Genomic DNA, 27,749 nt, shown 5'->3' with positions numbered 1-27,749 from the left:
TAAGTAGGGAGACTGAGGGTAGCAACAGATAATATTTCCTTCACAAAAATCAGCACAATAAACCCCACATAAGTCATATCAGTTTGGATCATACATTTAATATGACTTATGCAAAGTATGAGTTATGTCAAGCTTGCATAGAACATAAACTCTTGAACGGGGACTTGGGCAGATCTACGACTTGGGCGATTATACGCTTTATACAGATCAGACTTATGCGAGTTTTACTGCACATCACAATGTTAAGCCTTTATTCTGACCTCATACACAGAGCTGAGATCCCTGAAGAAATTTTTGGCTCCAGTGAGCAAGGCCTCATTTTCTGGACAGACCACAATGTAGGCTACGTCACGCTGGGAACCGTATGGCTCCAGAAGCAGCTTCTCCCAGAAGGGCAGTGCAAAGGGGGAAATCATTAGGAAGTCTTTATCGTAACCCAGGAGTAGAGTGGGGATAGGAAGGGGTTCGGGCGATTCCTCTGAACCTGCACAAAACAAAAAGGATGAGATGTTATTCCTTTCTTAAGCAATGAAATGTTTACCAGCTGCATTCCTTGCAATCTCCTTCACACATTGCATTTAAAGACAACAGGATAACATTTAAATATTTAAATTTGCCAATACTTTAGACCAAATATGCCCATCACTATTCCCGACTTGCCGTTGTCATTTGTTATGATGCCTCTTTATGAATTATTTTTTAATAATATTTAAAAATATTCTGACAAATAATTCTTGCATTTTATATAGCGCCTTTCACATCGGGAGGACAATAATAATCTTTGCATCTGATATAGTGCTTCATCATGTTGAGATGTCTCAAAGCGCTTCTCAGAATATATTGTAAAGCGGAATGCGGCAGCCAATTGCGCACAGCAATGTCACGGGGTTTTAATGTAAAATGTAGTGACTGTGAACCTTTGTAGGTAAAAACACATCTACAGTCTTTGGTGATAAGTGACATCACTTTAAGATTAACCAGGCACAATTAATAATGTCTGCAAAGTGGATCAAGTCAAACAGAAACGGATTGATTTCTAAATAATGAAAACCGGTCGTTACCATAGGATCCTCTGCCCGCCATCTTGTGGAACTGCTGCCAGGTGAGAGGTCCTTGCACATGTTGGATATTTTCCCACGTCCTTCCTGTCCGTTTCTTCTGAATGGCATCTTGTAGAAAAGGCTGCAGTGACAAGAGCATGCGGACCACATCCTGGGATGAAAGAACGCTCACATCCAGAACTGCAGGGGACAAAAGTACTGAAGTAAGTTACACAAATAATATTAATCCTTGCATTTGATATAGCACCTTACCGCGTCTTTGAGACGTCTCAACGCGCTTCACAGAATATACTGTAAAGTGAACTGACTGTGTATTTTGTGAGCGAATCTCTGAGGTTTACTTGTAAAAGATACAAACACGATCAACATGGTTACATTCTCTGTAACAACGTCCCATTAGAAGCAAGATTGAGAGTCAAATATTTCTCGTAAAGTGGTAACAAGGTGCCAGTGACACAAGAACATTTTATATTTTTTAATAGATTTTGCCAATTCCCTGTTCCGATAGTGATGCAATTATTGTTTTATGAAAACATCTAAATATTTTCAGAAATTTGTATTCCTCATTATGGAACAGATTTGAAACATTTTATGAAGGATAAACAAAAAAATGTTTTAAACCAAAAACATATACTTAGTTTGGCCAAACAAGGTGACCTTAATAGTGAATTTACACTGTGCTCCACAGTAATAATAATAACCCTTGCATTTCATACAGCGCCTTATCACGTCTTCGAGACGTCTCAAAGTCCTTCACATATATTTTGTGGGCTAAACAGTAGTCTTCTGATGCACAATAACAGCACCTTGGGCTCCACTGCATTCCTCTCAGCAAAGGAGCTGCAGAAGTGATTTTTTAAAAAAAATAGTTGGTTTACAATTACAATGCGTAACACAATCGTTCCTGATCTTGGAAGCAAGTCAAGGGAGAGCGCCAGGCAGAGGTCAGGCATTTTGGAATCTTTCCCTCTGAGGGAAAGAAAACGACACGTACGCACCTGGTAACTCTTGACACACTAACAACTCAACATCTGGCTAAAAGTAGCAGTAGCAGAACAAGCCTGAGAGGCAGCAGGCTCACTGCCCACTTTTCTGTTGTATATACAAGGATCAGCCTCTCTGAAGGAACACAAGTTACATTCAAACTGAATGTTCACGATATCCCCTCAAGAAACACTCAAAGAATGCACCGGTCTCCAGAAATAGCCAAAAAGCAAGCCTTCAGCACGTTTTGGGAGAGAAGCATGTCTGACTTACAGCCAGACAGAAACTCAAAAATATATTTTTACGTCAATAGTCTAAGCCAGGGTTTTAATCTGGTCCACACGCTCACTCCATAACCCGTAAATGTTGTCTGTCACGTTTCTGAAGGCAAACACAAAAATATTGCTTGTACGTCCCGCAGATGTTTCTCAAATAGGGCATCCGGCCCTCAGTAGCCAAAAGGCTGGATGCCCCTGACTAGCGGATTAGGGTACAATAATTAAATCTGAACCATTTGCACAATAAACAAAAATGTCAATCCTGTGGAAAAACTCACCATTAATATTTGGCCACGGGTGTAAACCTGTGCTCCTTATTAGTGATTCATCTACTCTCCCACCAGAGGGGTTATCCACATACTGCCGTCCTTGCTCCAGCGCGTTGAAGCATTCCGTGCAGGAATCGCTGCCGTCTGCCCGTAGTTTGTCATAGTTCCAGTTTGCCGAATGAAGTGCTGGTCTGTCTAAGGAAATGTAGTCCAAAGAACTTAGAGAAGTGAACGGTCCTGTACACTGGTCCTGTATGAGAAAAACTAAGTTTGACGTTGGATCTTGGGGCCTTTTAGACCCATCGATCCCCTGGGGAACTATAGAAGTCCTACACAGAGTCAATCGTCTTTCCGCAGCTTGGCCAATTTCAGAATTCCTTCCGAAGATATCAAACTCGTCCTCCAGAAAGAGACCTGCATTGTATCCAAGCCGGCGGTTTATGACTGCGCTAAATCCACAGGTGCATCCAAACTGCGCCTCATTCGTCGGGTCTGGGATGTACAACCCAACGTCCGCTCCTTTGATATTCATGTTACACGCGCAGATGCAGCAGCTGTCAAAATTGCGATCCTTGAAGAAGTTCATGACCGAGTCGGACAGGATGAGCGTCACGTACAAGCTGTGCGCCTGTGGAATCGACTGGATGGTCGCCGGCTCCACCGAATTCAGTGGCCGCATCGTGGAGGGCGTGGAGGCAGGTGAGCAGAGGTCGGCGCTGTCGTACTTGACCGATCCCTGGCCGCTGGCAGTGCCCCCGCCACGAGGAGTCCGTGGAGTTCGTGGCGTACGAGGCGTTGGAACTGAGAAGCGAGGAGTTGCTGGAGAGGGGAGGATGCCAGCACCACTGTTACTAGCAGGTGCAGTGCTACTTACTGCCAAAGGTGTGCTCACTTGAGGAGTGTTCATTTGAATGTAATCCTCTGTCAGACTCCCAACGCTAGGCACGTTACTGTAAGAATGAACAAGTTTGTGAGATTTTTTTTGCTATGGCAGACGTAAGAAAACAATGACAGAACATGATTTGCAGATATTACAAGCGATGATATGACTGATATGACAGAACTGCAACATTCATCACAGTTTTGTGGTATAGAGTCAACCACAACCTTGCGAAGTATGGAGCCCCTTCAATTCTCAGCTACAAAGATTGTACAACATGGAAACAGGCCACTGGGCCCAACCAGTACGTGCCAGTGCTTATACTCCACACAAGTCTCCACCCATTCCTTTACTCCTTCTCGTACCCTTCTATTCCCCTCTCCCTCATGTGAAGGTCAAACTTCCTCTGGACTGCATGGAAACTATCTGATTCAAACACTGCTTCAGGCAGTGAGTCCCACACTCTCGCTACCCTCTTTGTGAAGTAATTGATCCTAAATTCCTTTTGTTCCCCCAGTCGCTATCTTATATTGGTGCCCCTGGTAATGGACTCCCTAACCAGTGGCAACAGTGCATTTCTGTTAATCGTATTGAACCCTTTTAAAATTTTAAACGCATAGGTTCCCCACCCACCCAAGCATCTCTTCTCTAGCAATAAAAGACCCAACCTTTCCAAAACTTGGTAGTATTAATTTACTGCCTTTTAATACTGTACTTTGAATCAATTTATTGCAGGATGCCGCTAAGACGGTGCTGATAAAAAGTCTTCATAAACACTGAACAAAGTTTGCAATTTTAAAGAAAAAAACCTCGCTGACAACTTTATGCTGGGAGGAGCTGGTTTGCTCAGGAAGTCGATTTGGATTAATACTCTTATGAATTTGGTTTATCGATTTAGTCAAGATCGCAAGAAAAAAACTCTTAAAACTTCAATTACACCAGTTACAGAGGACATGAAAAGTTCCTGCCTGGTTAAACTTTTCAAAGAGTGAACATATCATATGACTATCTATCTCTTTGTTCTCACTTTGAACTTCCTTTGGGTCCATTAGAGTTGTAAACTTGGTCTCTTGTTACAACACTGGAAGATTTTTTTGTCATTATGTTTTACTTCACATCCTCAATTTCTTTTTTGACCATCTGTGTCATCTTGTACTCTGTTCCCTGTAGATCCTTCTTCCTACAAATTTTGTAAATCTTCTCCCACATCCTTCCTTCATTCATTTCCCTGTCAATGTATTCTGGAGCATTTCTGTTTCAAATTTAAACAAAATTTACCCTAGCTGTACCAAAATGTATTTATTTGCCCTGAATACACACAATATGGTTGGAAGGATATCCATTTATACTCAACAGATTTGCCATGGAATTGTGCCCCAAACAGTTAATAAGCTCGGCCCTCACATTCATACATTTGCTCATATAAAAATATATGCTTGGATTATGCATCAGTGCAGTTTCCCCAAAGTGTTGTTTACTATTGCCTAGCAATTTGGCTATTTCTATTCCCTCAATGGTCTACTCGTAAAATTACTGGAAAGTGATGGGAGTCTTGGGGCTCCATGTCAGAAAGGAGTTCAAGTGGTACAACAAGCTCTGCATGTGTGTGTGTGTGGTGTCTATGTGTGTGTGAGGAGGGGGGGAGAGAGAATTGGAGTGTAGATGTGTGAACTGTACACACGAGGAGTGATGTCAAAAGAGAAGTAAGGATAACCTATCCCAATCTTGTTAATCACCTGCAGCCTTTTAAGTAAAAAATGGTTTCGAGCACTTACACATATCCATCCCGAGAAAATGAAGCAGAAGGTGGCACAGGTAGTTGTTCAATTTTGGGAGGGATAGCCCACGAAGGTCGGTACACACAGGCTTCTGGTACTTTCAGTGGAGGCAGGCATTGACTAGGCAGTGCCTTCAGTGGTGCAAACAGTGATGACCCAACAAAAGCCTTCGCTTTTGGCGGTTTATGTACGTAAGAAAAATCCTGGAACACATCATGAAGTGAGGTAATAAATCGGGAAGATGCTGGGACGTACAGTAAGAGCAGGACATAAAGCATTCAAACATGCAAAAGGAAATACATAATGCATCACTCGGCATGTTCCAAAGTGTGATCAGAAGTAAATGAGACACCCTTTAGCAAACATTTAACAAAGAACAGGAAAGCAATTGTAGCATAAGAGTGCCTCAGTATTTTATATATTTTGCTCTCTCGCTCTCTCTATACTAACTTTTATTTCTTCGGGCTTGGGACTGCCCAGTCCATCTTCTACCTCCATTTTGAAATCACTGAATGAAGTTGCAGTCATACTGGTCACTGTGTTGTCCCCACTGTTCATCCCTGCTGCCATCTCAGAATTAACGCCATCTTTGTAATTCATGACAGGAGAAAAGGCTGGATGCTGCTCCAGAGAAGGAGGGGTGGGAAACATTCTCTGCAGATCTGCCACAGCTGCAATGAACAAACTATGTCAAACACTGATCTTTATTCTCACACATTCTAACTTTATTTTAAAAAAGAAAACATTTATAATTAATTTCTACAAACTGCTATATTTGTTTCAACCGATTACAATAACCTCAACACATCATGCGACAAAATAAAAAAATATTAAACATAATACATTACATATGAAACAAAACATCCTAATTCAATCAGTTACTTGAGCACTGGACTTACACCAGGCTGGTTTGGAGACTTAAGTCCTATGGAGTCCACTCAGTTTTTCACCTGTGAGTTTGATAAAAATAAGCACCTTGTCTAAATGTACCTCGCTCATAGCATCTCTCTGATTAGACATAAGGGACATGCCCAGTGCACAATAAGGCAAGTCCACAATAAGTCAAGGTATTGTTTATTCTTCATTTAAGAAAGAACTTGGACGTTGAGGTACACAACTATGTATGTTTAGCGTGTACATGGATTATACAGCAATATCAGCCCACTCGTACGTGCCAGGGTTACTCACAAACTTTAATCAAACTCGCAGATGAAAATACTCCACTTTCTTAATCCACTCCCCGATTCCCTTCTCCCTCATGTCTGCTCAGCAACACTGACGGGATAGGTGGCCGACTATGACACTTGGTACAAAGTGTTTAACATTGGCACAGTGCACGGTTATGATCAGAATGAATACTGCATCTTCATAAAAATGAATAGCAAACTCTAGTCTTTCTTGCAATACTACATTTAAATAGCCCACAGCAGACCATTAGATCTTTTTTTAAAAATATTACACGTTCCCCCCTCCCCCGTCCACCTTCTCACGAGCAGAGCACAGAAAACGTTGACTGACAATCCAATCTCTTACTTGGGGGATAAGGTCCTGTAGTCTTAACATCTTTTCCTATGGGCCTGTCTTCTGATCCCACAGCTACTTGTTTAGATAATCGGGCAGGGGAAGCAGTCTGCAACAGACAGAAACAGCTTTGATAAAAGCGTAACATAATCCGATTTTCAGCTCCAGCACTTCAGGGAAAATTCTTGTTCAGGCATGTGAAAGCCACCTTAAAGCCAGTACAGAAAATGTTACGAGATCAGCAGATTTCACAACTACTCAACATTCTTACTTTGAAACTCTTTGATTACTTTTATAAAATTGGATGTTGCAAAGATCTTTACAGATTTAATATGCAGCGCTGCATTGGGGATTAATGTAATATTGGATCAAGAAAATTTTTTCTCGCCTTTAACTGGCAGAAGCGTAAAATGCTCGAAACACAAAAGGAAAAAAAAAGGTTAATGATTTTGGTATAATGTTTTGATGAATGAATGGCCTTACACAAAACCATTCTATTTGCTCTTTCTGGTGCTGTTTAGAATTGCTGTGAATTTATTTTTTTCTGATTTTATTTCACCTTCCGTCTCAGGGATTAACTTCTGGGAAAATCATTGTGAATTTGAAAGAGTTCTAAAAAATAATTGAACTCTTTCTACATTGATTGGAGAAACACTTTAGGCAAAACTAACAATAACTGATCAGTTAATGAATCCGATTAATTAGAAAAATACTAGAATATTTTGGAAGCTATAAAAGTAAAAACAATTTTCACAGATGGTGTCCATTAGTGCAGATCTGTGCTATTGATCGATTCATATCCACAAGTAACATTGGATTATTAACTGCTAACTGTGTTTGGTTATTGAGCTTATTGAAATAGCAGTCAAGAATGACAATCATCTATTAGTCAAACAGGCTACCAACATCCAAAATCAATTGGCGATGTTTGGATTTCATGAGCAATGGCTGTTTAACATGAAATGTTGTTGCTTTATTTGTGATGGTATTGATTTTTGCAAATGCGCAAGCACTCACCCCATTTTCCTCGTCATCAGAGTTATCAAAAAGATTGTCCAGATCATTCAAAGACACAACCAAGTCAGTCTCTCGCGTGAGGCTAGTTGATCCTGTCCGCCCTGATGTTGGAGACTGCCGTGTTTCTAGAGGGAAGAAATACTTTGCATTTTAGCACGCATTACACTTCTGCAAACTGACACCTCTGATAAATCTTTCTTTTTTCGACCACTTTATTCATCGTGAAATGTGTCTGAATGTATTGTACCTGATTTGGGAGCAGTGTTAAAAATAGACATGGCATCTTTCCCTTCAGGCAACTGTCCAGCATGACCAGGTGGCGTTTCCCTGCTACTAAATCCATCTTCCACCTGAAACAAAGCACACATTGTAATAATAATAATCCTTGCAATAGATAAAGCCCTGATATTGGAGACTGCTGTGTTTCTTGAGGGAAGAAATACTTTGCATTTTAGCACATATTATACTTCAACACCTTGGGACGTCCTCCCACCATAACAGGTGCCACACAAATGCAATTTTGTTGCTGTTATGCAAACTGCATAACCATCTTACAATAGCAAACTGGTGTGATAATAGCACCTAATCACATCGTAGAGCTGTTCATAGTGCTTCACAGGATATACTTTTGCCCACAAAATTGAGTTTCCTCAATTAAAGTTTTGTCTTAAAACAAATCCAAAGAAAACCCATCAGAGAAATCAACTTCCAAGTTTCGGCCTACAATCCCGAAGTTAAATCAAGCGAAACTCCAGAATACTTATCTCGCCATCCTGTATTGTACTTTTTGTTTTGTACTTAAGACCATTTATTTTCTAAACAATGACAAGATGAAGAATAAAAGACTGCATCAGAAATTGAAAGTTCATCAATGAAGATGTTCTTTGCTTTTAATCAATAAAATATATCCAAGAAAAATGGAGAATTAATCAGTCAAAAGTTGCAAATCAACATTTGAACACCCTTCTCCAGAACCAACAGCTACACCCAAGTTACAGTCTGACAGTTCCCTGAAGTAATTTTCTCCCCCCACAGGCACACGGTTTCACCACAAACGCAGTCACAAAAATTGTGAGCAAAAAAACAACAGGCCAAACAGCAGCCTGCGTCATCAAGCACATCCCAAGGTGTTGAAGCATGACAATGCTTCATTTATAAATGTGTGCAGATGCTGAGGATTTGAGGTCAGATATCACATTTGTCGCATCGTGCCTACGGCTTCAATAACATCTAGCTTAAAATAGACACCCACGGTTGCACTACCATAGCTAAATCACAGATAGGGTGACTTTTTTTTTTACTGTTGGCATCTCAGCTCCACATCAGATCAGAGACTGACGTAGATAAGCAGCATTCTACGGCAGCATGTGGTAATTTTAAAGCTTTTAAGAGGAAACTCTTGCAAATTTTTCTTTTTAAATATTGATTGCTATGGGGGTGGTGGGGGAGAGTATTTTCATTACAAATAGATAAAAGGATAAGATCACCACAACACCTTATCCAAGGCGCTCCTTTAACATTTACAAGTGATCTATTTATACACCCTCACACTCTTATTTGTAGCAATTTGACTTTTCAAACATCTAAAGAACATTTCTCTTACTCGAGGAGACTTTCTTTTTGATCTGTAAATTGCTATATCTTTCAAACAAATTCTTCCACCCTGGATGTATTGCTTTAAAGGGCGGCTCCGTATCAGAAAAACAAAATGAACAATTGGAATTATGATCAACACGCGACAGTCTTGTGCGAATCCCAGCATGCGGGAAACATAGGCAGAAGTGTTCAAAATTACGAAGGGTATTGAAAGGGTAAATAAAGAGAAACTGCTTCCACTGGCGGCTGGGTCAGTAACCAAAGGACACAGAGTCAAGCTGATTGTCAAAAGAACCAGATGGAAGTTGAGGAGATTTGTTACAATCTGGAATGCACTGCCTGAAAGGGTGGTGGAAGCAGATTCAATAATAACTTTTAAAAGGGAATTGGATAGGAAGTTGAAAAGGAAAAAAATTACAACTCTATGGGGCAAGAGCAGGGGAGTGGGACTAATTGGATAGTTCTTTCTAAGAGCCGGCACAGGCACAAAGGGCCGAATGGCCTCCTCCTGCGCTGTGGGATTCTATGATTCTAAGTTGGGAGAAAAATGCTCACTCAGCTGGCCAAGTAATAATTTGGCCGAGGAACAATGGAAGCAGGAGGAGGAAGGATACATAAATCAAAGAAATGGACAATAAAGTTTAAACAAGAGCCGAGATGATACGGTTGTGAATTGATTTGAGAATTTTAAAAAGCGACACTGCTGTTTTATCGAGACAAAATGTTTAAACAAGTTAAGGAATTTAGCAACTCTGAGAGACTTAGATATTCCAATGTGTTGTGTTTCTCTTCACAAGAAAATACAGGTCGATTAAAAAATGAAGTCTGGCCATATTATGCAGTTTAATGACCGAAGATCTAACCATCAACTTAGACACATCAAAAATGATGAGAATGCTTTATCAGATTAAGCTGCGTACCAGTGTTTAATGGACCAATGTTCTGTTGTGATTTACCTTGTTCTGTTGTGATTTCCTTGCTGCATCTTTCTCCATTCTATACTTCTTATTCGACGTAAAGCTGTATTCAATGTCACCGTCCACAAAAGTATAAGGATCGTTAAGTTCCCCCGGACCTTCACCATGTTGCTGCATAAGTCTAGTTGGGTCCATGTAATTAAATGTCTGGATGTGCATTTGTATCCTCTCTTCTGAAACTTTGAACCGTTTGTTGGGTTGTGCTAGAAGTCTAAAAAAAACACACAAAATTCAAAGCCATTCTAACCAACCCACCAAAAAAATTCAGTAATATATTTTAAATAGTTGAGTATTTAAAATGGAGATCGTCATTTACAAAGACTAATAATCCTTGCATTTGTTATAGCATCGAAACATCTTAAAGCACTTCACGGGAATTACTATAAAAAGTCACCAGTCAGTAACAACCACGTAAATGAGTGCCACAATCATGAAAAAAGGTTACATTAAAGAAGGATCACTTTCCAGGTGGGATAATAATCCCTCAAAAAAAAATTGTTACTGAATCCACAACTGTTTGTGGGGTACTGCTGTGCGCAATTGACTGCCATGTTTCGCCCACAAAATACAGTGAATCCACTTTAGAGTACATTCTGTTTAGCGCTTTGAGACATCGCAATGATGTGATAAGGCTCTATATCAAATGCAAGGATTATTGTTATTAGCACAAATGATTTATTATCAGATGTGAAATCTCTTTATCTTCCTAAATAAGACGAAATATTGACATTATTCAGTAGTAGCTTGATCTCATACTGACAAGTGCATCATTATGGCTTTCTAAAAAATGCTCGCTAAGTCAGTAATTCTTAAATAGTTAAGTCCCTATTCATTTCAAACATTTATGAGTTTCCAATTTAACTTAAAAAGTAAACACGATTTATCAAATCTACTCCTTTTCGCTAAGGATTATAAACTTAAGTCTCTTCACTGTATTGTGATGGACTTCAGGGAAATCAGCCCTAATTAATTCTTTTCCTAGCTATTAGAGCATTCAATTTTCTCTTCTGGAACAGCGAACCCCTTTTAAAACTTCCTTTTAAGGAAGATTCTATTCTAGACAAACTGTTTGTGTAAGGATCTTTTAAGTAGGTTTGAAACTGATTTTTTTTAAACCAATAAATACCTCGCTGGATTTTTTCCCCCCAGGTTTAGAGCTGTGACGTATCACAGTCCTTCCAATCAATCTGCAAATTATGCGCTCAAAGATCAGATCTGAACCCTGCAATAAATAGTGCACAATAATCTCAGCACAGAGCTGTTTGTAGGCAGCCTGCTTCAGGGCATGTTTCTGGCACCTGAATGTTATCTGGGTCCAGAATTTCTTGCATTTTTGATGGTGGCGATAGAGTAAAGGAGCTGTGTGGAGTCATTTTGTGAAACATTCCACCTTTAACATGGATAGAAAACACAAAACGCCACGAGTGCCTCACATATGAACCTGTCTGCTCCCTCTGCTCAGCAGGCTCTGGCCTGCTCCAGGTCCCCCGTCTTATTTTGTGGAGGAAACCAACTTTACTGGTTCCTAGGTGTACAATGATCACAACACCTGTGATTCACAACAATGATCTTCACACCTGTGTTGCTAGGTTTATTTGAACCAAAATGCTCCACAGACTAGTTGGATGCCGGTTTCAAACCCGACGCTATGGGCAGCAATGAGTAGAAACAAATAGTTAAAAGTATAAAAGAGGTGAAAGAAAATGCTCAAGTTATCCTACATTAATAACAAGAAAAGAACAGATAGTAGTCTTGTCCATCTCCTCATAGGAGTAAAGGAGCTATGTGGAAATATTGCAATTAGAAACATAAGCGACATTGAAAAAAAATCCCCTTGATGGAAGGCGTTAATTGAAGGCTGAGCACATTATTTTAAAAGAATCAGTGTAATTATAAACTCAAAGGCTTTTTTTTAAAAAAAACAGTAGCCTTTCTGAACGTCAAATTGCACTCACACTGTTCAGTGATTGGCAACACGTGCTGGACTTGGCCATTTTGTAAATGACAAACAACGTGTTCAACATCAACTGAGAGTTGCCACAATGTTAATTCCATAAATCTTTTATCAAAGGGGAAGTCACTTAGTGGGTGTAAAATCTAAGCCTTTAACACACTGAGCTCTCAAGTCGGTGTTTACATGTATAATTGCTGTCTCAGCTGGTAATCCGAATAAAGCAGGCAGTATAACTTGTGAAGGGGCTGAAGTTGATTAAATGCCAGGTATAACAGCCCTACCGTTACCTAATAGACTTTCTCCCTAACCACAGAAGTGGCAATTTAAGGAAAAATCCAGACAATAAAATACACATTTGTGCTGCTGATCTGTGGTGGCAATCTGCAAATAGTCCAGTCTCATAATTTATTAAGGCTGGGGATTGTTTGACTTTCCGGACCAAAACTGTACAGCTTTGTTAACCAGAATCAGATCCTTGGCAAATTTAAAAGTTAATTCTTTGTTCAACAAAAGCATAAAATGACAAATGTGTAATTTTTTTAAAAAAATCGAATCAAGGTGGTGATGGAGGTGCAAATTACATTAACGTAAAAGCACCTTGATTGACAATATCAGGCATGAGAATTCTGTCACAGTAATATGCTGAAAATGAGTAAAAGGCTTTTTTCCCCTCAGCACTGTCAATCTGGACTGGTTAAGAAAGATGAAAAGTGAGTCTGCTTTACTTCACTGCAAGATATAAGCCTTTGAAAAGTATAATTTGCATTAAATACCATTTTTCCCCCATTCTACTTAAAATTTGCTGACGTCTGTAATAACGATGGGCAATTTTAACGTAAGCAGCCTAAATGACCACAGTTGCAATTTCAGTTTGTAGTCTCTCAATTCCTGACAAGTCCTGTGCATAATATTTTTTAAATCATTTCCAGACAAATGTAACAGATTTATTTCTGCCTTGGAGTAAATTCTGTGTACTCTCTGTAATGGATGCAATTTTATCCTAACAAAAACCTTTGCTGTACCGCTTAAAAACCTCAGACCCAGTCTTCAGTTTCACAAACAAAAGTGTCGTCAGTTAACAAATGTGAAACCATGGGTTCTCTCTTCAAATAAAGATAAGATTCTGCAAATATTACCGTCTTAGTGCTGAAACATCTGAATTATCCATCTTGTTGTCACATCTGTCACAGTGTAGCTCCGGTGGCCTGAACTCTCCCTCTTCTTGGGTCGGAGTTTTGTAACACTGCCAGGAAGGATTGTCCAATAATTCTGAGTTTTGTGCAGTGATACCGTTGTACAGCGTTGTTTCACTGACCTCCGGCACAGGTGGTAGTCTTTGTGATAAAAGCCCCGTCTTGTCATCGAGGCTGGGAATTGCCTGAAGTTCGAGGCTATTGCCGTACAGCAATGGATTAATGGCCACAGGAGCGCCTTCTAAACTTTCTGCATCTGGCCCTCTCGGCTGCGGACTGAGAGTTGGTGGAAGTGGGGAGATGGGGGAATGAGGCGAATCCATAGGATTCAGATTTAGTGGCTTGCTCTGGTTGCCTGTAGGCCCAGATGCTGGCTTGCCATACTTCCTGTTGCTGTGCATATCTAAGGAGACATCAATGCCAACCAATCCAAGCTTCTGTCCTGTGGGGTCCTGCTCCAAACAAAGCTCATCTGTTAGTGAGGGCCGATGATGAAATGGCGTCATGGGTCGTTTCTGTTGTTTGTCTCCTTTTTCCTGCTTCTCGTTTGTTTTGTGCTTAGAAGAGGCAGACGATGGCAAGGAGGAAGAGGAGGGAAGCCCAGCAGTGAAGCCAGGCTGAGAGATGGATGGAGGTCGGTTTGTGCCCATTGTACTCCGCTGTTTTAGCAGCTTTTGCCTGAAACAAACCAAACCCATGCACATTCAGAGATCACATTCAAACAGTAAAGTGGATAACATTAAATAAGAAAATGAGAATTTGCGAGGCGAGAGAAGACCAAGGTCCACCCAGTTCACCTTCCACCATCCTGGCAGTCGCTTAACAGGTCATGTCCCAAACCATATATTGTATCCTGAGATATTATTTTCTAACAGAAATCTATCTTATTTGTTTTTGAAACAAACAAGGCTTTCTGCTTTCCCCATCTCCCAAGGGAGCCTGTTCCATACGTTTACTACTCGCTCACTAAAGTAGTGTTTCCGCAGATTTAAACATAGAACTTCAAAAGTGGTTTGAGTTGAAACTGGATGAAAACTGAAGTTGCAGAATCAGAAGTAATTACAAACTACTTATATATGTTATACATTGCAAAACTAAACATGTAAAGATTTTGAATGTTAAACTGCATGCTGTACTCTTTAAAAANTCTTTAAAAGACTATTACACCACCTTTTACCACCAAACAACGCAAATTCACATTCACTGCTGAAATGCAAATAAGTTTTTGAAGTTTCATTTACGAACACTTACTGGAAACAAACAGATGTCCAGATGAGTGAGAACAGACACTCGTCTGTATGATATTTAATAAGATCCCAACCAATTCTCAATAAATAGAACCTTAATGAGCAGCAGGAAACAATTATAATCTTTCACCCCTGTGTTTTGTACAAACTCTTGCAACAGTAGTCCTACCTTGAACAGGAACAGTTTACTCTTTGGCCAGGCTCTGTAAAATCCCAGGAAGAAGCATTGCTGGCCACTTCTTCCTCAGAATTTTCACTAGTTGAATGTCTTCTCCTTTTATACATTATACATAGGAAATAAATTGGGTCAGTTGTGCTGTTTGAGTAAACAAATTCTCCTAAAACATTTACATTTTTAATACATACACAGAAGACAAGAGATATGCATAACTCGGTTAAAATTGTGTCGTTTTTTTACACAGCAATGTTTCCCTGGCACTAAACGTGCATTCCTCTCTGACGCTGGTATAAACCCTGCAGCAACAGATACAGAATAAGTGATTCATTGTTTTTCAGCAAATTCAAAATTATACAACGCAACAAAGGCAACATGACTGCACAGAATGCACCATCAGCAGAACTGGTCTGATGCTATTCAACAGAATTTGTTTTCAGTAGATACAAAATACATGATAATTTTTTTGTAAATAAGTCAGCAAATATTTTGATAAATCAGCCCATAAATGTCTGTCCTTTTTTCTAGGAAATAGCCACAGTTCAGCTTTCCTTCTTGAAGGGCTATTATTTTAAAATCTTACCGTCAATCATTGCTTCAATAAAATGTCTCAATTACAATGCCCCAATGTATCAGCTTGCAATATCTTGTTGCACATTCGATTCTATTTTTCACTTGAATGCCATTCCAAAATAACCAGCATTGTTTGGGGAGTAACTGCAATATTTTGCCAAGTCGTCAGGCAACCATTTTGAGCTGAATTGGGAGAGGCAAACCCACTCATCAAATCTAATATATACATCAGGTTGGGGGAGAGAGAAAAGGATGTGATTTGCACAATGGAGTAGAGTTTCAGAATTAATTCAAATCCAGTTCTTTGCCTCTACCCACACCATTATAAAACATGCGCAAAGTGCAGAGCAAGTGAGTTGATAATTCTGTTATTTGTGAAACCAGCAATTACTTATTGAAGGTTTTTGTTTGCAAACTGCTCACCTCTAAATCAGGTGAGATAAGGTACTCGGCACAAGTGGAAATTGTGGGCACAAGACAACGTTCTACTGCTGGTGCACCAAAGACTTTAGTACCACCCTTCAAATGTTCCAACTCATTGTATATTAAACAGTACTTAAATGAACTCACTTAATCTGTGTTTTGTTCAGGTTGCATTCTTTCCAGACTTTCTGAACCATCTGATTGGTTACCCTCTGAGGAATTTTGCCACAGTGTTTTGGGCTCGATGTGTTGACGGTTCCTTCCTGGCCAGGCATATGACTGACCACAGTTTGTGCAACACCATCACCTGGTTTAGAAACAACGATCAACAGAATGAACCTAAAGGTAGTGAAACCAGCCAAGAAACAAGCGTGTATGTTCTAACAGTGGTCTTGAATTTTGAGAAAACTGCGATAAGAAGTTCTGTAAGTCAACCCTAAAACTTGCTGAATGGAAAGTAAAGTTCACTTTTTTTTATTACAGCATGCTACGGCACAACTTCTTTATAATCCAATTGGGTTGTGAATCCTAGCAAGTGGTGACTGACTGACACCCTCATTCGTCTGTCTGTCTGTCCCAAATCTCCTGGGATACAATTTATCAGTCGGAGGGGGATCTCAAAGACTATATGCAAGCAATATTATTATTATTTCTTGGTCCTCAGCCCCTTGAGCCACCCTCAGCTTTATTTATGTGCAAGACCTAGAGCTCAAACAGTGTTTTGCTGAATGTGGGCAAAGTTTTTAAAAGAATGCTTCCTGGATTAAAAAAAAAACAGGAAACAATTATTATGTTCACCATCTCCGATTCATTCTCTTTTACTCACGAGGAACAGTGATTTCATGAAAAAAAACCAGGCTTTCAAATTCCGTGAAATCTGCACTCGTTTTGCGTTTGGAGACACAAAAATGTTTTGGTTTCATTCCCAGCCCACGAGTGAGCGGCAAAATAAATAGCCAGTAAATTATTCTGTTGCTGTTATCCATTTCTGCCACCAGAGGCCACACGAGCATCAAAGAGTGGACAAGCACCAAGTTGGCCTACAAATTTGCATTCCGGCATCTCAATATTTTGACACCATCTAATCATCTAACATCTGATTCATGAAGGGCCAGGAGGAAAAGAGGAAAGCAAGCGTTCAATGCCCGGAGAATTGTAAATAAACATTCGCTTTAACACAAAACAGGTTTGCTAGTAATCAAAGGGATCAGTACTTTGTTTTGTCCTGTTAGATCTCGTTTCAACAAACATCTCTTGCAAAGCCATTAATGTATTTCATCAGCTGCCCACCTACTACCCTGCTTCACATGATTGCATGTAATTGATAATATTCCATGGGCACAAAACACAGGTTTTAGTTACTTGATTATTTTTGATAATGTGAAAGAGCCTTCCATTAAAACAATGAAATGTTTGTAATATAGCAACATCTTTTCAACCTCTTTGACTCCCAAACTATCACTGAATTAGTAAATGCACTCAGAGGGACATATATAAGAAATACAAGAGATATTGAAGAAAAACAAAGCAGTAAAATTAAGCACTTTTCTTCTGGGGTAAGGCAAAATGGAAGTTTTATCTGCTTATTTAATATTTCAGTTGGGATAACACAAAGTATTCCCTTCCCTTGTGAAAGGTACTCCTCTGATTTGGACAAGAAAAAAAACTCTTCAAAACGCAACTTTTGGATCTCTAAATAGATTTAGAAAATACAGCTTTTGGGAATACAGTCAACTCCCCTGTAATCTGCAAAAACAGACTTAGTTGTTCCAGCTAATGTTTTTGAAACATAGAACAGCATCCCAAAAACAAAATTATGTAAATATGTCTACTATGAAGAAAGCACAACTTATCTACTGTTACTTTGCAAACAGTTATTTCGGAGAAGGTTGAAAAATTTAGCTTTAGCTTCCAAAGAAATTAGCTTGGTCAACAACAACAAAAAAATCACTCACAGAATATGATTCCATCTCTATCTTTGTAATAAATGATAAAGATGAATACCATTTTCCTACCAATCTTACATTGTATATTCAATTAGGCAGCTGAAATGTAATAAAAAAAATTCCTAAAATAAGTTTGGATTACCCCATTTTATATAACAATACACAATGGAACAAGTAATAAAACTGACAAAAATGTAGTTACCAAACAGCAAGAACAGGGGGAGCTGCAAGTTCAGAAGTAAAGGGGTGAAACACATCTTGCACATTGTCAGCAAAAATCTGATAAGTAAGGTTTACACAAGGTCACAGCTGTTTGTGGCACTTTTTGTTCCTCCTATAAACACTATTGATAAGCAAAAATAAGTTTCAGTGTAATCCAAATACTCCAATAAAAAAACAAGCTAATTAAAGCCTCATTGAAGCAAAAAGGGCGATGTTGGCTGTTTAGGCAAAAAGAATAACATTTTACCAGAAAGAAGTCACTATAAAACAAATGTGTTTATATCTATGCTTCATATGGCGAGGACAAAATAAATACTAAGTGAACTTAGGAAGATTTAATTATATACGCTACAGGATAATGATCAAAGATATACCCCTACTGTAAGCCCACATAAGGCATAGCAAGAATATCGTTAGTTGGGGAGTGGAATATTAGATATTTAAAATATTCATAAATTGTAAGCAGGGCATTTTAATCCAGATTTTGTTTTTTTATGTACATTAACGCTTCTTTGTTGATTGTAACAAGAGGCACCATAACTGTGACACGTAAACAAAATGTGGAGAAGAAACAGGAAAGCACATGGCACAATATGGGGAGGAGGCATATTTTGTTGCATAAAGCTACCTATATACACTGCTTCAGCTCAGATGGTTAACCGCATTTCTATCACACATTAAAGCCATGAAATACACATGGTTAGCTATTTTCTATGTTGCGTGTAAAAGCTAAGAAGAAACCCAAACCAATAAAAATTATTCAAATATGGAGTTGGATTGTGCGCACTGAAGGTAAAGTACACTTGTAAGATGTGGTGCTGGGCTTTATTGGGTCGATTGTTCAGAAAACGTACATAGTTGTGATAAAAACAGTCTGTGAGCCTTATTGATCTCCAAGCAAAAGCAATCACATCTTATAAAATAGAGGTGCGTCCTGGCTCAAAAATTTTGTCAAGACGTTTTCTCCCATTCTGCTGAACAGTTTAAAGATTCAAAAATATCTATACAACAGGGAGTAAAAACATGAAATCTTTTCACACAGTAAATCTTCTTTCTATATTCCGTTTGTTCACAGATCCTAAAAATAGCCGTGTTTCAAATGATCACAATAAGAGTCTACGGAATTATACAATCAAAAAGGAATAGATGCACTGAAAAATTAAAATTCCACGTCAAATTATCTCCAGATGGGGGGATTGAGTTGCTAAGATTTTGAGCAGTTTATCGACTTCAAAGCATAGAATGATTCACAATTCATAGAATTAATACATCTGTTCCAGAGGGAGAAAAAAAACTGTTGAGACGTAGTTAAATATTTTAAATCATCAAATTTATGCCACTCAACATCTATAAAACTATTTTGATAACTAATTTAAACAAACTAAATAAAGACCTAGAAGTACTGGAAACAGTCCCAATTTCTGAATCAAAATACAACTTGATACATTTATAGATTGCTATCCAACTGTTCCCAATTTCAAAATGTTCTGGTCAACAGATAGCACATGCACTGGCGCTTTGTATAATTTAATAATAAAATAATAATATTCGTTGCATTTGATATAGCGCCTTATCACGTTTTTGAGACGTCTCAAAGTGCTTCACAGAATACACTGTATGTTTTGTGGGCGAAACACGGCAGCCAATTTTGCATAGCAGTGTCCCACAAACAATTGTGGATTGAGTGACCAAATCATTATTATTTAACATCGCACAGTTCAAAAATACAAGGAGGAAAACATAACAAAAAACAATTATTTTTTTTTAAAAAACATGAGAAATTTTTTGTACCACAGATATAATTAGGTTCTGGGATTGATTAACCTTATCACCCTTGCATTCGATATCATGCATTATCACGTGGGAACGTCTCAAACACTGATCTACTATTTATTGCAGCTTAAACACTTTAAAAGATTTTAAAGGGAGAAAAACGTCAAAACAACATATGCCACAATGAACGTGTTTGGAACATCACATCAACTCATAGGAAAGAACAGTGCAACAGTCTGCTGAAGAATTAAATCGGAAAGAACGATTCATGATTTTTAATATTTGGTTTTAAAACAAAGTCTAAGTTTTAAATGCCTACCCAACTGTTCAAGAGACCAGTTTTTAAAGTGGTCAATACTCAACATCATTCATTCTAGCTCACAGCTTTCAGAGAAACTCTCGTTTTAAGCTATAGATCAATTTGACAGGTCTTAATGTACTGGTAAAACCAGGTAGCAATCAACCCTAAAGCACTTTTCATAGCATTTATTGTCCAACAGGACAAGTTTGAGATTATTCTGATGATAAAGGTTAATAAGCCTTGAGCTTTGTATACCTAGGGATGTGCTTACAATTTTGTTTTGGTGTCACTACAACTTTTCCGAACATGCATTGATTCGTACATGGAAACACTGGACGCAGGAGGAGTTATGTTGAAAAATGGCAATTAAGTGTCTCGCTGCAAGGTACAGACTGAAAATAAATTCATGCCAGTGGGTGGAGTCAGGGCCATTAAACACAGAACAACATGAATTCCTGCAGAACAGCCTCTGCATGTTCATCCAGATCCATCACTGGTCAGGTTTTTCTCTTTGACCGAGCCTTCAGCTCCCCTCTCGACTCTCTTCCCCCTCCTCGCTCCCTCCCTCCCTCCCCTCACCCTGACCATTTCCCCCCTGCTCGGGTCATGACCCAACTGTGCAGCGCCTTGGGACGTCCTCCTGACGTGAAAGGCGCTTTATAAATGGAATCTTGTTGTTGTTGTTGTTATCACTGCGTTAAAATGCTGGGATGACTCTTTCAAACAAAGAAAAGCACAGTAGAGTTTAGACACCATTAAAACGCACTGTTCACTTGAACAGGTTCAAATCCCAATTGGTATCAAGCAGTTCCTATTATTCCCATTTACAAGCACGGGGTAGGCCATTTCAACCTATAATCTGGGGTAACTTTACTTCCAATTAGAAAAAAANTTGTCCAGCTATGCAATGTCTTGTTTAATATCTCCTGTTCTCGGATCATAAAGCTACCCCAGATTAACTCAACTCTGGTCATGTTTTATATCAAGACGATGACTGTAGCTAATTCAACCCCTACAACAACCCTTTAATCCTGAAAATCCTCTAAAAGTTACACAACATAATTTCTTCTGAACAGCCATTCTACTGTTCATAAGGCTTTGGTCCAATGCCTCGATTTAAATAGTGCTTATAAGTCACCGACAGATATCTTGTAAACCATATTTACTACAGTACTATGATTTTTTAAAATCTCATACACTTGAATAGCTAATATTTGGTGTTACTGATCGTTTCCGAAAGCTGTTGTTGAAATTGGTAAGGAATCAACATAATGTGATGCTCAATGAGGAACTCACATAGATCTGTACTCAAAATATTTACAGGCTTTAAATTTACTGCCCTTGAAAAATTCTAGAAATTTTATATGTTAACAGGGTCTGCCGTCAGTTTTGGAAACATGGCGTCTACGTTGAAACTTTCAAATGCTTGAAAGTTTGAAGGTTTAGGGTCACAGTGGCAGATGTTACACAGAAGAACATCTGTAAGAGATCCTGATGGATTTAATCTGCCCACAGCCTCAAGGTTTGTAGCCATTACAGCCACAAGAATGACCACCAGCTCCTCCTCTTGAAAGCCTTTACAATTCTACCATGAGTAGGAAATACATACAGAAACCTCCCTCCCTTCAAAGAAAACACAAACTTAACCAGAAACATTAACAGTTCAGGTGATTGTCACCAAGAGAAAGAGTGTCATTTGGGAATCTGGCAACATTCAGGTGTCTAGAGTCTAAAAATGAAGGATGGTTCAAGCCTCAATGACCAATGACCTCTCTCCTACTCCCACACTACCTAAAACGTAAGGCCACTAACACCTGACACCAATTATTTTTCCTCTCTGCCTCAACAGTCTGATTTTCTATGTGGGATTGGTTCACAAAGTCCTATGAAATTATTTATTTTATTAAGATTCCAAACTGATACCCTTCAGGAATGGTGATGGGTTTCTCCAATGTGTCAAGACACTGCTACAGAAAAAAATTAAAATGCAATTCTAATAGAATTCTAACTGCGTCAACCAACATTAAGCATTGTATCGCAGGAGTCTATTTGCAAATGACATAAATTCGGGCAGAAAAAAAGCAATAGCTCAAAGAGAAATCTCAACATAAATAGAATATTCAGCTGTCATTCTGCTCCTTTGTGAATTATGAGGTCAGGCCACTTTCATATTTGAATTCAAATAGCTCTAGCATTGAAGGAAAAGAGCGTGAGGGCAGTCTGAGAGGAGCTCTCGTGAAAGACCAGAAAACACTCAATTTGATAAATTTACTTTCAGTAACACCCAGCAACAGTCCAGATTGGTTCCATTAGAATCTATATTAACACTTGGCAGAGTGGTGTATGTAATTTAAACTCAAGATACGCAGGCACCAATGCAAACAAAAATCCTCTATAGGGCATCAAAACTTTCACATGTCTAAAGTCCAAATGTCAGTAAATATTTGTCAAATGTTCAACGGAGCAGTGGATTTAAAAAATGTAGCCAAACAAATACCAATCAAAAGAATGAAGTAAAACAACAAAAATCACAACAGAAAAATTAAAAAAATTACGAAAAAACAAAAATCACTACCTATTGCACAGTAAATAGCCCAGTGATCATGAAACCCAGAGTAGACCAACTCCGAATACTAGAACAGAGAGCTTTCTGCCCTCTCACCTGATTGTCTGTACTGTACTTGGCCTTTTTTTATATTAACTCTGTGCTAGGAGATGGAGATACATGTGCAATCTGTCCAAGTAACAATCTGCTAGTAATTTGTGGGAAACATACCTATTATGGTCTGTTCAGGCGAAGTGGGTGGGGTGAGTGGCATTCCACAGTTGATGGTATCTTTCATGCTTCCAGGTGCTGCAGTTACATTTGTATGGCCTCCTCCGTTGGTGCCACTTGGAACCACAGGGATATCGCTCTGCGGAATCAGCACAAAAGCTGAGGGATACACCATCCTTACTCCACCTGGAATGTATAAAGAATAAAGTGTTTTTTCAAAGCAAAAGCATCATGATTAAAATAAATCTCCAAAGGAAGAAGTAGCTTGTCTGAGTTTATCCAGTACAGGTTGAATAAATTACAAAATAAAAGTTTTGATTTATTCTAATCCCATAGACAAGGGTACTTCCCCCACCCAGCATCATCAGTCGGGCCTTCAGCCTTTCTCCCCCACCCTCTGCAACTCCATCCGACAGTCCGTTCACCTCACTTCCTCCCTTGCCTCCTTCAAGGCCCATATCACAACCCTCCTCTTCGACTAAGCCTTCGGCCACCCACCTACCTCTGTGTAATTTATGATAAAATCCAGCCCAAATTATAGGTACATTGTACCAAAGGTCTCATAATCACGAGTTAGGTGCTTATAAAGAAAATTGCTCTTGCAGTAAAAATTATCATTTAAAATTATTAATGCAATGACACACAAACTTTCTGCTGCAATAATTTGTTAGTAAAAAGCCAAAGGGGGTTCACGATCAAACAAAGAACATTCCAACTTGTTAGAACAATAATCAGAGAAAAATAGAACTCGCTACCTCCATGGCTTTGACCAGCGATGCTAAAATTCAGTATGGTGTGTTATTTAAGTTTTCAAATGTTAATAAAGACCCGTGCCACTGTTTTAAAAATGAATACTAACAAATGTAACAGAATTTGCTTCTCTCTCAAAAATACACCATTTCATACTAATACATTTAATCCAATTATCTTTCTTAGATCTGTGTTTAAAAACATTCTAAACTTGAATGTAAAATGCTTACAAACCATTTTATTTACTTTGTGAGTTTCATTCAATGTGTTCTGTGAAAGAATGTTGACTTGGCCGATGCAACAATTTAAGCCTAGTAACGGAACAATAATTCCATTTGATAATTTTCAATGAACTTTAAAAGAAGTCTTTCCTCTGCGAAACATGGAGAGTATACGCATTAGGAAGAACGTGAATTTTGTTTAAACTCTGCCAACAACTAAATGCGTTTGCTTTGGAAAATGGGGGAAATCAATTATAACCCTTGATCTTATATTATATATAGCAGGGCAACTCTTGAATGTTTCTTCATACTGTTCCCATAAGCGCCAAGCCAACAATACCTACCCACAATAACCTCAACTGCAACAGGAAAGTCATCATCACAGTCCAGCTCCTCTTCCTCTTTTGTTTCCTTCTTCTTCAAGACCATGGGATAGAAGTATTGCCATTCCTCAATGAGTTTCCTGGTAGCTGGATCAGACATCTTGTACGTTTGGCCTGTAAGGGTTCCACTCAGTCCAAAAGGACTAATGATGACTGCAAGAGGCAAGAGTATAAATAGACTGTTCAATCTTCCTTCCAGACATTTGTTGCTGATGCCAACCTACATAGCAACTAATCACTAAAAACAATAAACTGATGCAAAACATCGATGTATGAAAACGAATCTGCATTAAAATAAATTGAAAGTGTGGATTTTTTTTAAAAAAAGTGGTAATGCAGATTTTTTTTTTTTAAAAAGTAAGAACAGTAAGAAAGTTCACTCAAGCATATGGAATCCCCCAAAAAAGTAAATATATTTTATGTAAAAGCTGTCTATTTATAAACTGACCATTTACTGTATGCCTACATTAAAAACTAATTTCTGGGCAATTCCCAATTCTGGACTACAATCATTTAATAAATCTAGCATTTTGTACAAATAGAAAGCTTCCCCACCCCCCATCCAAAATAAAAAGTCCAGTTTTGATGCTAAGTGGTCAGCTAATTTATTGGGATCTCAAACCTGCATTTATTCTCCACAAGTTTGTCTAGTCTGAATGTTATGGATGAAGGTCCCTTTTCAAACATGTTAAGGCAGTCGGCCAGTGTTGATATATAAAATATTTACAGACTTCGGGTACAGCACGCTGGTAATTCCAAACATGCCTTTTTCTGTTAAAAGGAATGCAGACGAGAGGAAATAACCTACATTTTTAAGCTGGAGCATGCATTGCTTCCTACAGACACAAGCAGGATATGAACAATTCTGAATGTGCCCACTTAGCCAAAACCAAATGCTGGATCGGGGAGACTTGCATTTAGATAAATCTAAGGAAAGCTAAAATATCGATTTGTTCCGACTGCTGAAAATTTCTATTCATTGCAACATTTACTCTACTGTAGTTTGACTAAATACATTCAATATTCGGAAGCTATTCAAACCATTAAAGCAAGAAAACAGAGTGTCTGTGCATTATAGTCTTGAATGAGTGGTAATTAAAAAAAGGTCAAAAACTAACCTTGGAAAGGAGAGGTTGCTGACAGAGCCACATTGATGTGCTCTTCGTTGACAAGATACACAGGCTGGTGCTGGGCAATCTCAACACTGGTGCAGACATTGCTCTCACCATGCAGGAAGAAGGAAAAGGAACAAGAGAGATGCTCACTGTAACAGGAAAAGGAAAAAAGCCGATTACAAATTATGGAAAGTCAGAACTCCATTTCGCCTTCATGGAAGGGAAACGCAAACGCCTTCCAGTCAGCCAGTTTTGGTATTGGTGTTAGTCCAACTATTTAAAAACACAGAAAAGTGAACTACGAAAATACTGGTAAAAAATGTTCACCGTGGGAAATAAAACAGAAGACTGGAGTTTATTTAACTTGCATTTCACGTCGGAAATACCAGAACCATGATGGCTATGTGTATTATGAATGAACCTTTTAAACTTAGTGGAAGCTTCTATTCAACCACTAGCCTTCAGCTAAGTTTTACACCGACCTTGTATGTTTTACAGTCAAGTTAGGAGTGGAAATCAGACGGCGACATAAACCCGAGGCACTGCAGACTATTAAGGATTATGATTTTGAAAGATAAAAGATGAGGGGCAATTTCTGACCATTCATTGAAAATTAATACCAAATCAGGTTAATTATGGGCATCTATTCAAAAGTTAATCTAGCTGAAGATCGATCATCAGTGATCGTTTGAAATTTTGGGCACAAAAGAATTGCAGTGGAATTCAGGTTCCAGGTTATACAACACACAAAGTTACATTTGTATAGCGCATTTCACATCGGAGGACGTCCCAAGTCGTTATGAAGAGAACCCACGCTCCTTTTCATTAAGACTGAGGCAGAACCAGGTCAGACTATTTAAATGTTAATATACTGTACTTCCAAAAAGATCGACTTATGTAACCTGAAATGTCAGTCAGTGCACAATTTGAAAACACAAGGATAATATTAACGAGCCTCAAATAAAATACAAGATCAAAGTGAATTTCCTCTCCCAAGCCTTCCCAATTAGGGTTGAATTGATTGTATACATTTTGCGAGTGAAACATAGCAGCCAATTGCACACAGAAGCATCCCACAAACAGTCATGGATTGAAATGACCAATTTATTTTTATTATTTTTTGAAGGAATTACTACCTTCGGAAAGCGATCCTCCAATCGACTGACAAGCGGGTTCCTACTTACTGCTAGGTAAACAGAGGCATGTGGAGTAAGGAAACTTGCCCAATATTTTGCCCTGATGGGAATTGAACCCAGGTCCCTCGCTTGTGAGGCGAGTGCTCTAACCACTGAGCTACAGCATTCCATGTCCAATTTTCTAAGTATAAATAGACTTTATCACGTGGTATGGAACGATAGCTTCTCAGGCCGTGGAAACATCATACCAAGGAAGGTCTGAGACACATGGGACTAATCATTAGTCATTGTATGACAGCCTGTGATTTATATAACCTAGCATAGTGAGCATTAATTTGCCCAGAAGTGATGCCTTTCAAGAATCATGCCATTAGTTAAGGTGGGGGAGAGGAGTAATGCGTTGGCTGTGAACGTGTTGTACAAACAGGTGGCACTCAGTAGGCTGTTCATTCTGATGAATTAAGTGCCATTTTGTAGAATGTGAGAGATTAATACAATGGAGTTGAAGCAGGGAGGAGATACGGAGCAGTTATATTCAGCCCTAGCCAGACAGCTCTTAAGTATTTTTCCAGACTTTTACCCAAAAGGAAACAATCCTCCAAAGCAATACATAGGTTTGGAAAGTTAAATCAATACAATTTATGGAAGGTTCAGGTTGTTGGCGTAAACGGCCTTTTCATTGTCTACATTTTCTTGTGGACTCATTTGGATACAAGTCTATTTGGAATGAAGGCGAGATGGAATCACATCAAATGACTGAAAAAGCAGCTATTCTAAGCTTCTAAACAGCTGCTGGCATCTGAGAAGCACGAACATCACTTTGTTAGAAGTGTATGTTGTGGTAACTTGGAACCTGGTAAATTCCTTTAGTTTTTTTTAAAAAAAATACCAAAACTGATTGCCAAGTAAAGGGAAAGTGGTATCAGCAGACTTAAATGTGTGAAACTCCCACATTAACACGATTTGTGACCACTCAAGTTTAGAAACGGTGCTTACAAACAAGGACAAACGTACTGGATTTGTAGTGCCTTGCACAAAACCAGCTCCAGCAAAATGGAATTTAGAGCTCATTACAACCAGAGGTTTTTTCAAAAACATGTTGTACTTTTTCCACAGAGGGACTCGCTTGTTTAAATATTTTTGAAGTTTTTGAAACTCAGCATAAAGTGCAACAGATGTTGAAATGTCATACACAATCAG

The 27,749-nt window shown here is 38.8% G+C and overlaps 1 protein-coding gene across 1 annotated transcript in view; it reads right to left on the bottom strand.

Moving 5' to 3' along the window:
• The window catches only part of LOC103184376 (mediator complex subunit 13L), a 121,037-nt gene that overhangs the window by 11,737 nt on the left and 81,551 nt on the right, over positions 1-27,749 (bottom strand). Inside the window, exons 5-19 of the mRNA XM_007902331.2 lie at positions 25,417-25,562; positions 24,260-24,451; positions 22,945-23,130; positions 16,074-16,233; positions 14,925-15,029; positions 13,452-14,186; positions 10,341-10,572; positions 8,036-8,138; positions 7,789-7,913; positions 6,784-6,880; positions 5,701-5,921; positions 5,248-5,453; positions 2,602-3,542; positions 1,062-1,241; positions 261-484 (exon numbers count right to left, since the gene is read on the bottom strand). Coding sequence (XP_007900522.2) covers positions 261-484; positions 1,062-1,241; positions 2,602-3,542; positions 5,248-5,453; positions 5,701-5,921; positions 6,784-6,880; positions 7,789-7,913; positions 8,036-8,138; positions 10,341-10,572; positions 13,452-14,186; positions 14,925-15,029; positions 16,074-16,233; positions 22,945-23,130; positions 24,260-24,451; positions 25,417-25,562 — 3,853 coding nt within the window. The remainder of the gene's footprint in view (positions 1-260; positions 485-1,061; positions 1,242-2,601; positions 3,543-5,247; positions 5,454-5,700; positions 5,922-6,783; positions 6,881-7,788; positions 7,914-8,035; positions 8,139-10,340; positions 10,573-13,451; positions 14,187-14,924; positions 15,030-16,073; positions 16,234-22,944; positions 23,131-24,259; positions 24,452-25,416; positions 25,563-27,749) is intronic.

Source organism: Callorhinchus milii, unplaced genomic scaffold (assembly GCF_018977255.1).
Source record: "Callorhinchus milii isolate IMCB2004 unplaced genomic scaffold, IMCB_Cmil_1.0 Scaffold8, whole genome shotgun sequence".
NCBI classification, from domain to species: Eukaryota; Metazoa; Chordata; class Chondrichthyes; order Chimaeriformes; family Callorhinchidae; genus Callorhinchus; species Callorhinchus milii.
This window is presented reverse-complemented; position numbering and strand designations above follow the sequence as displayed.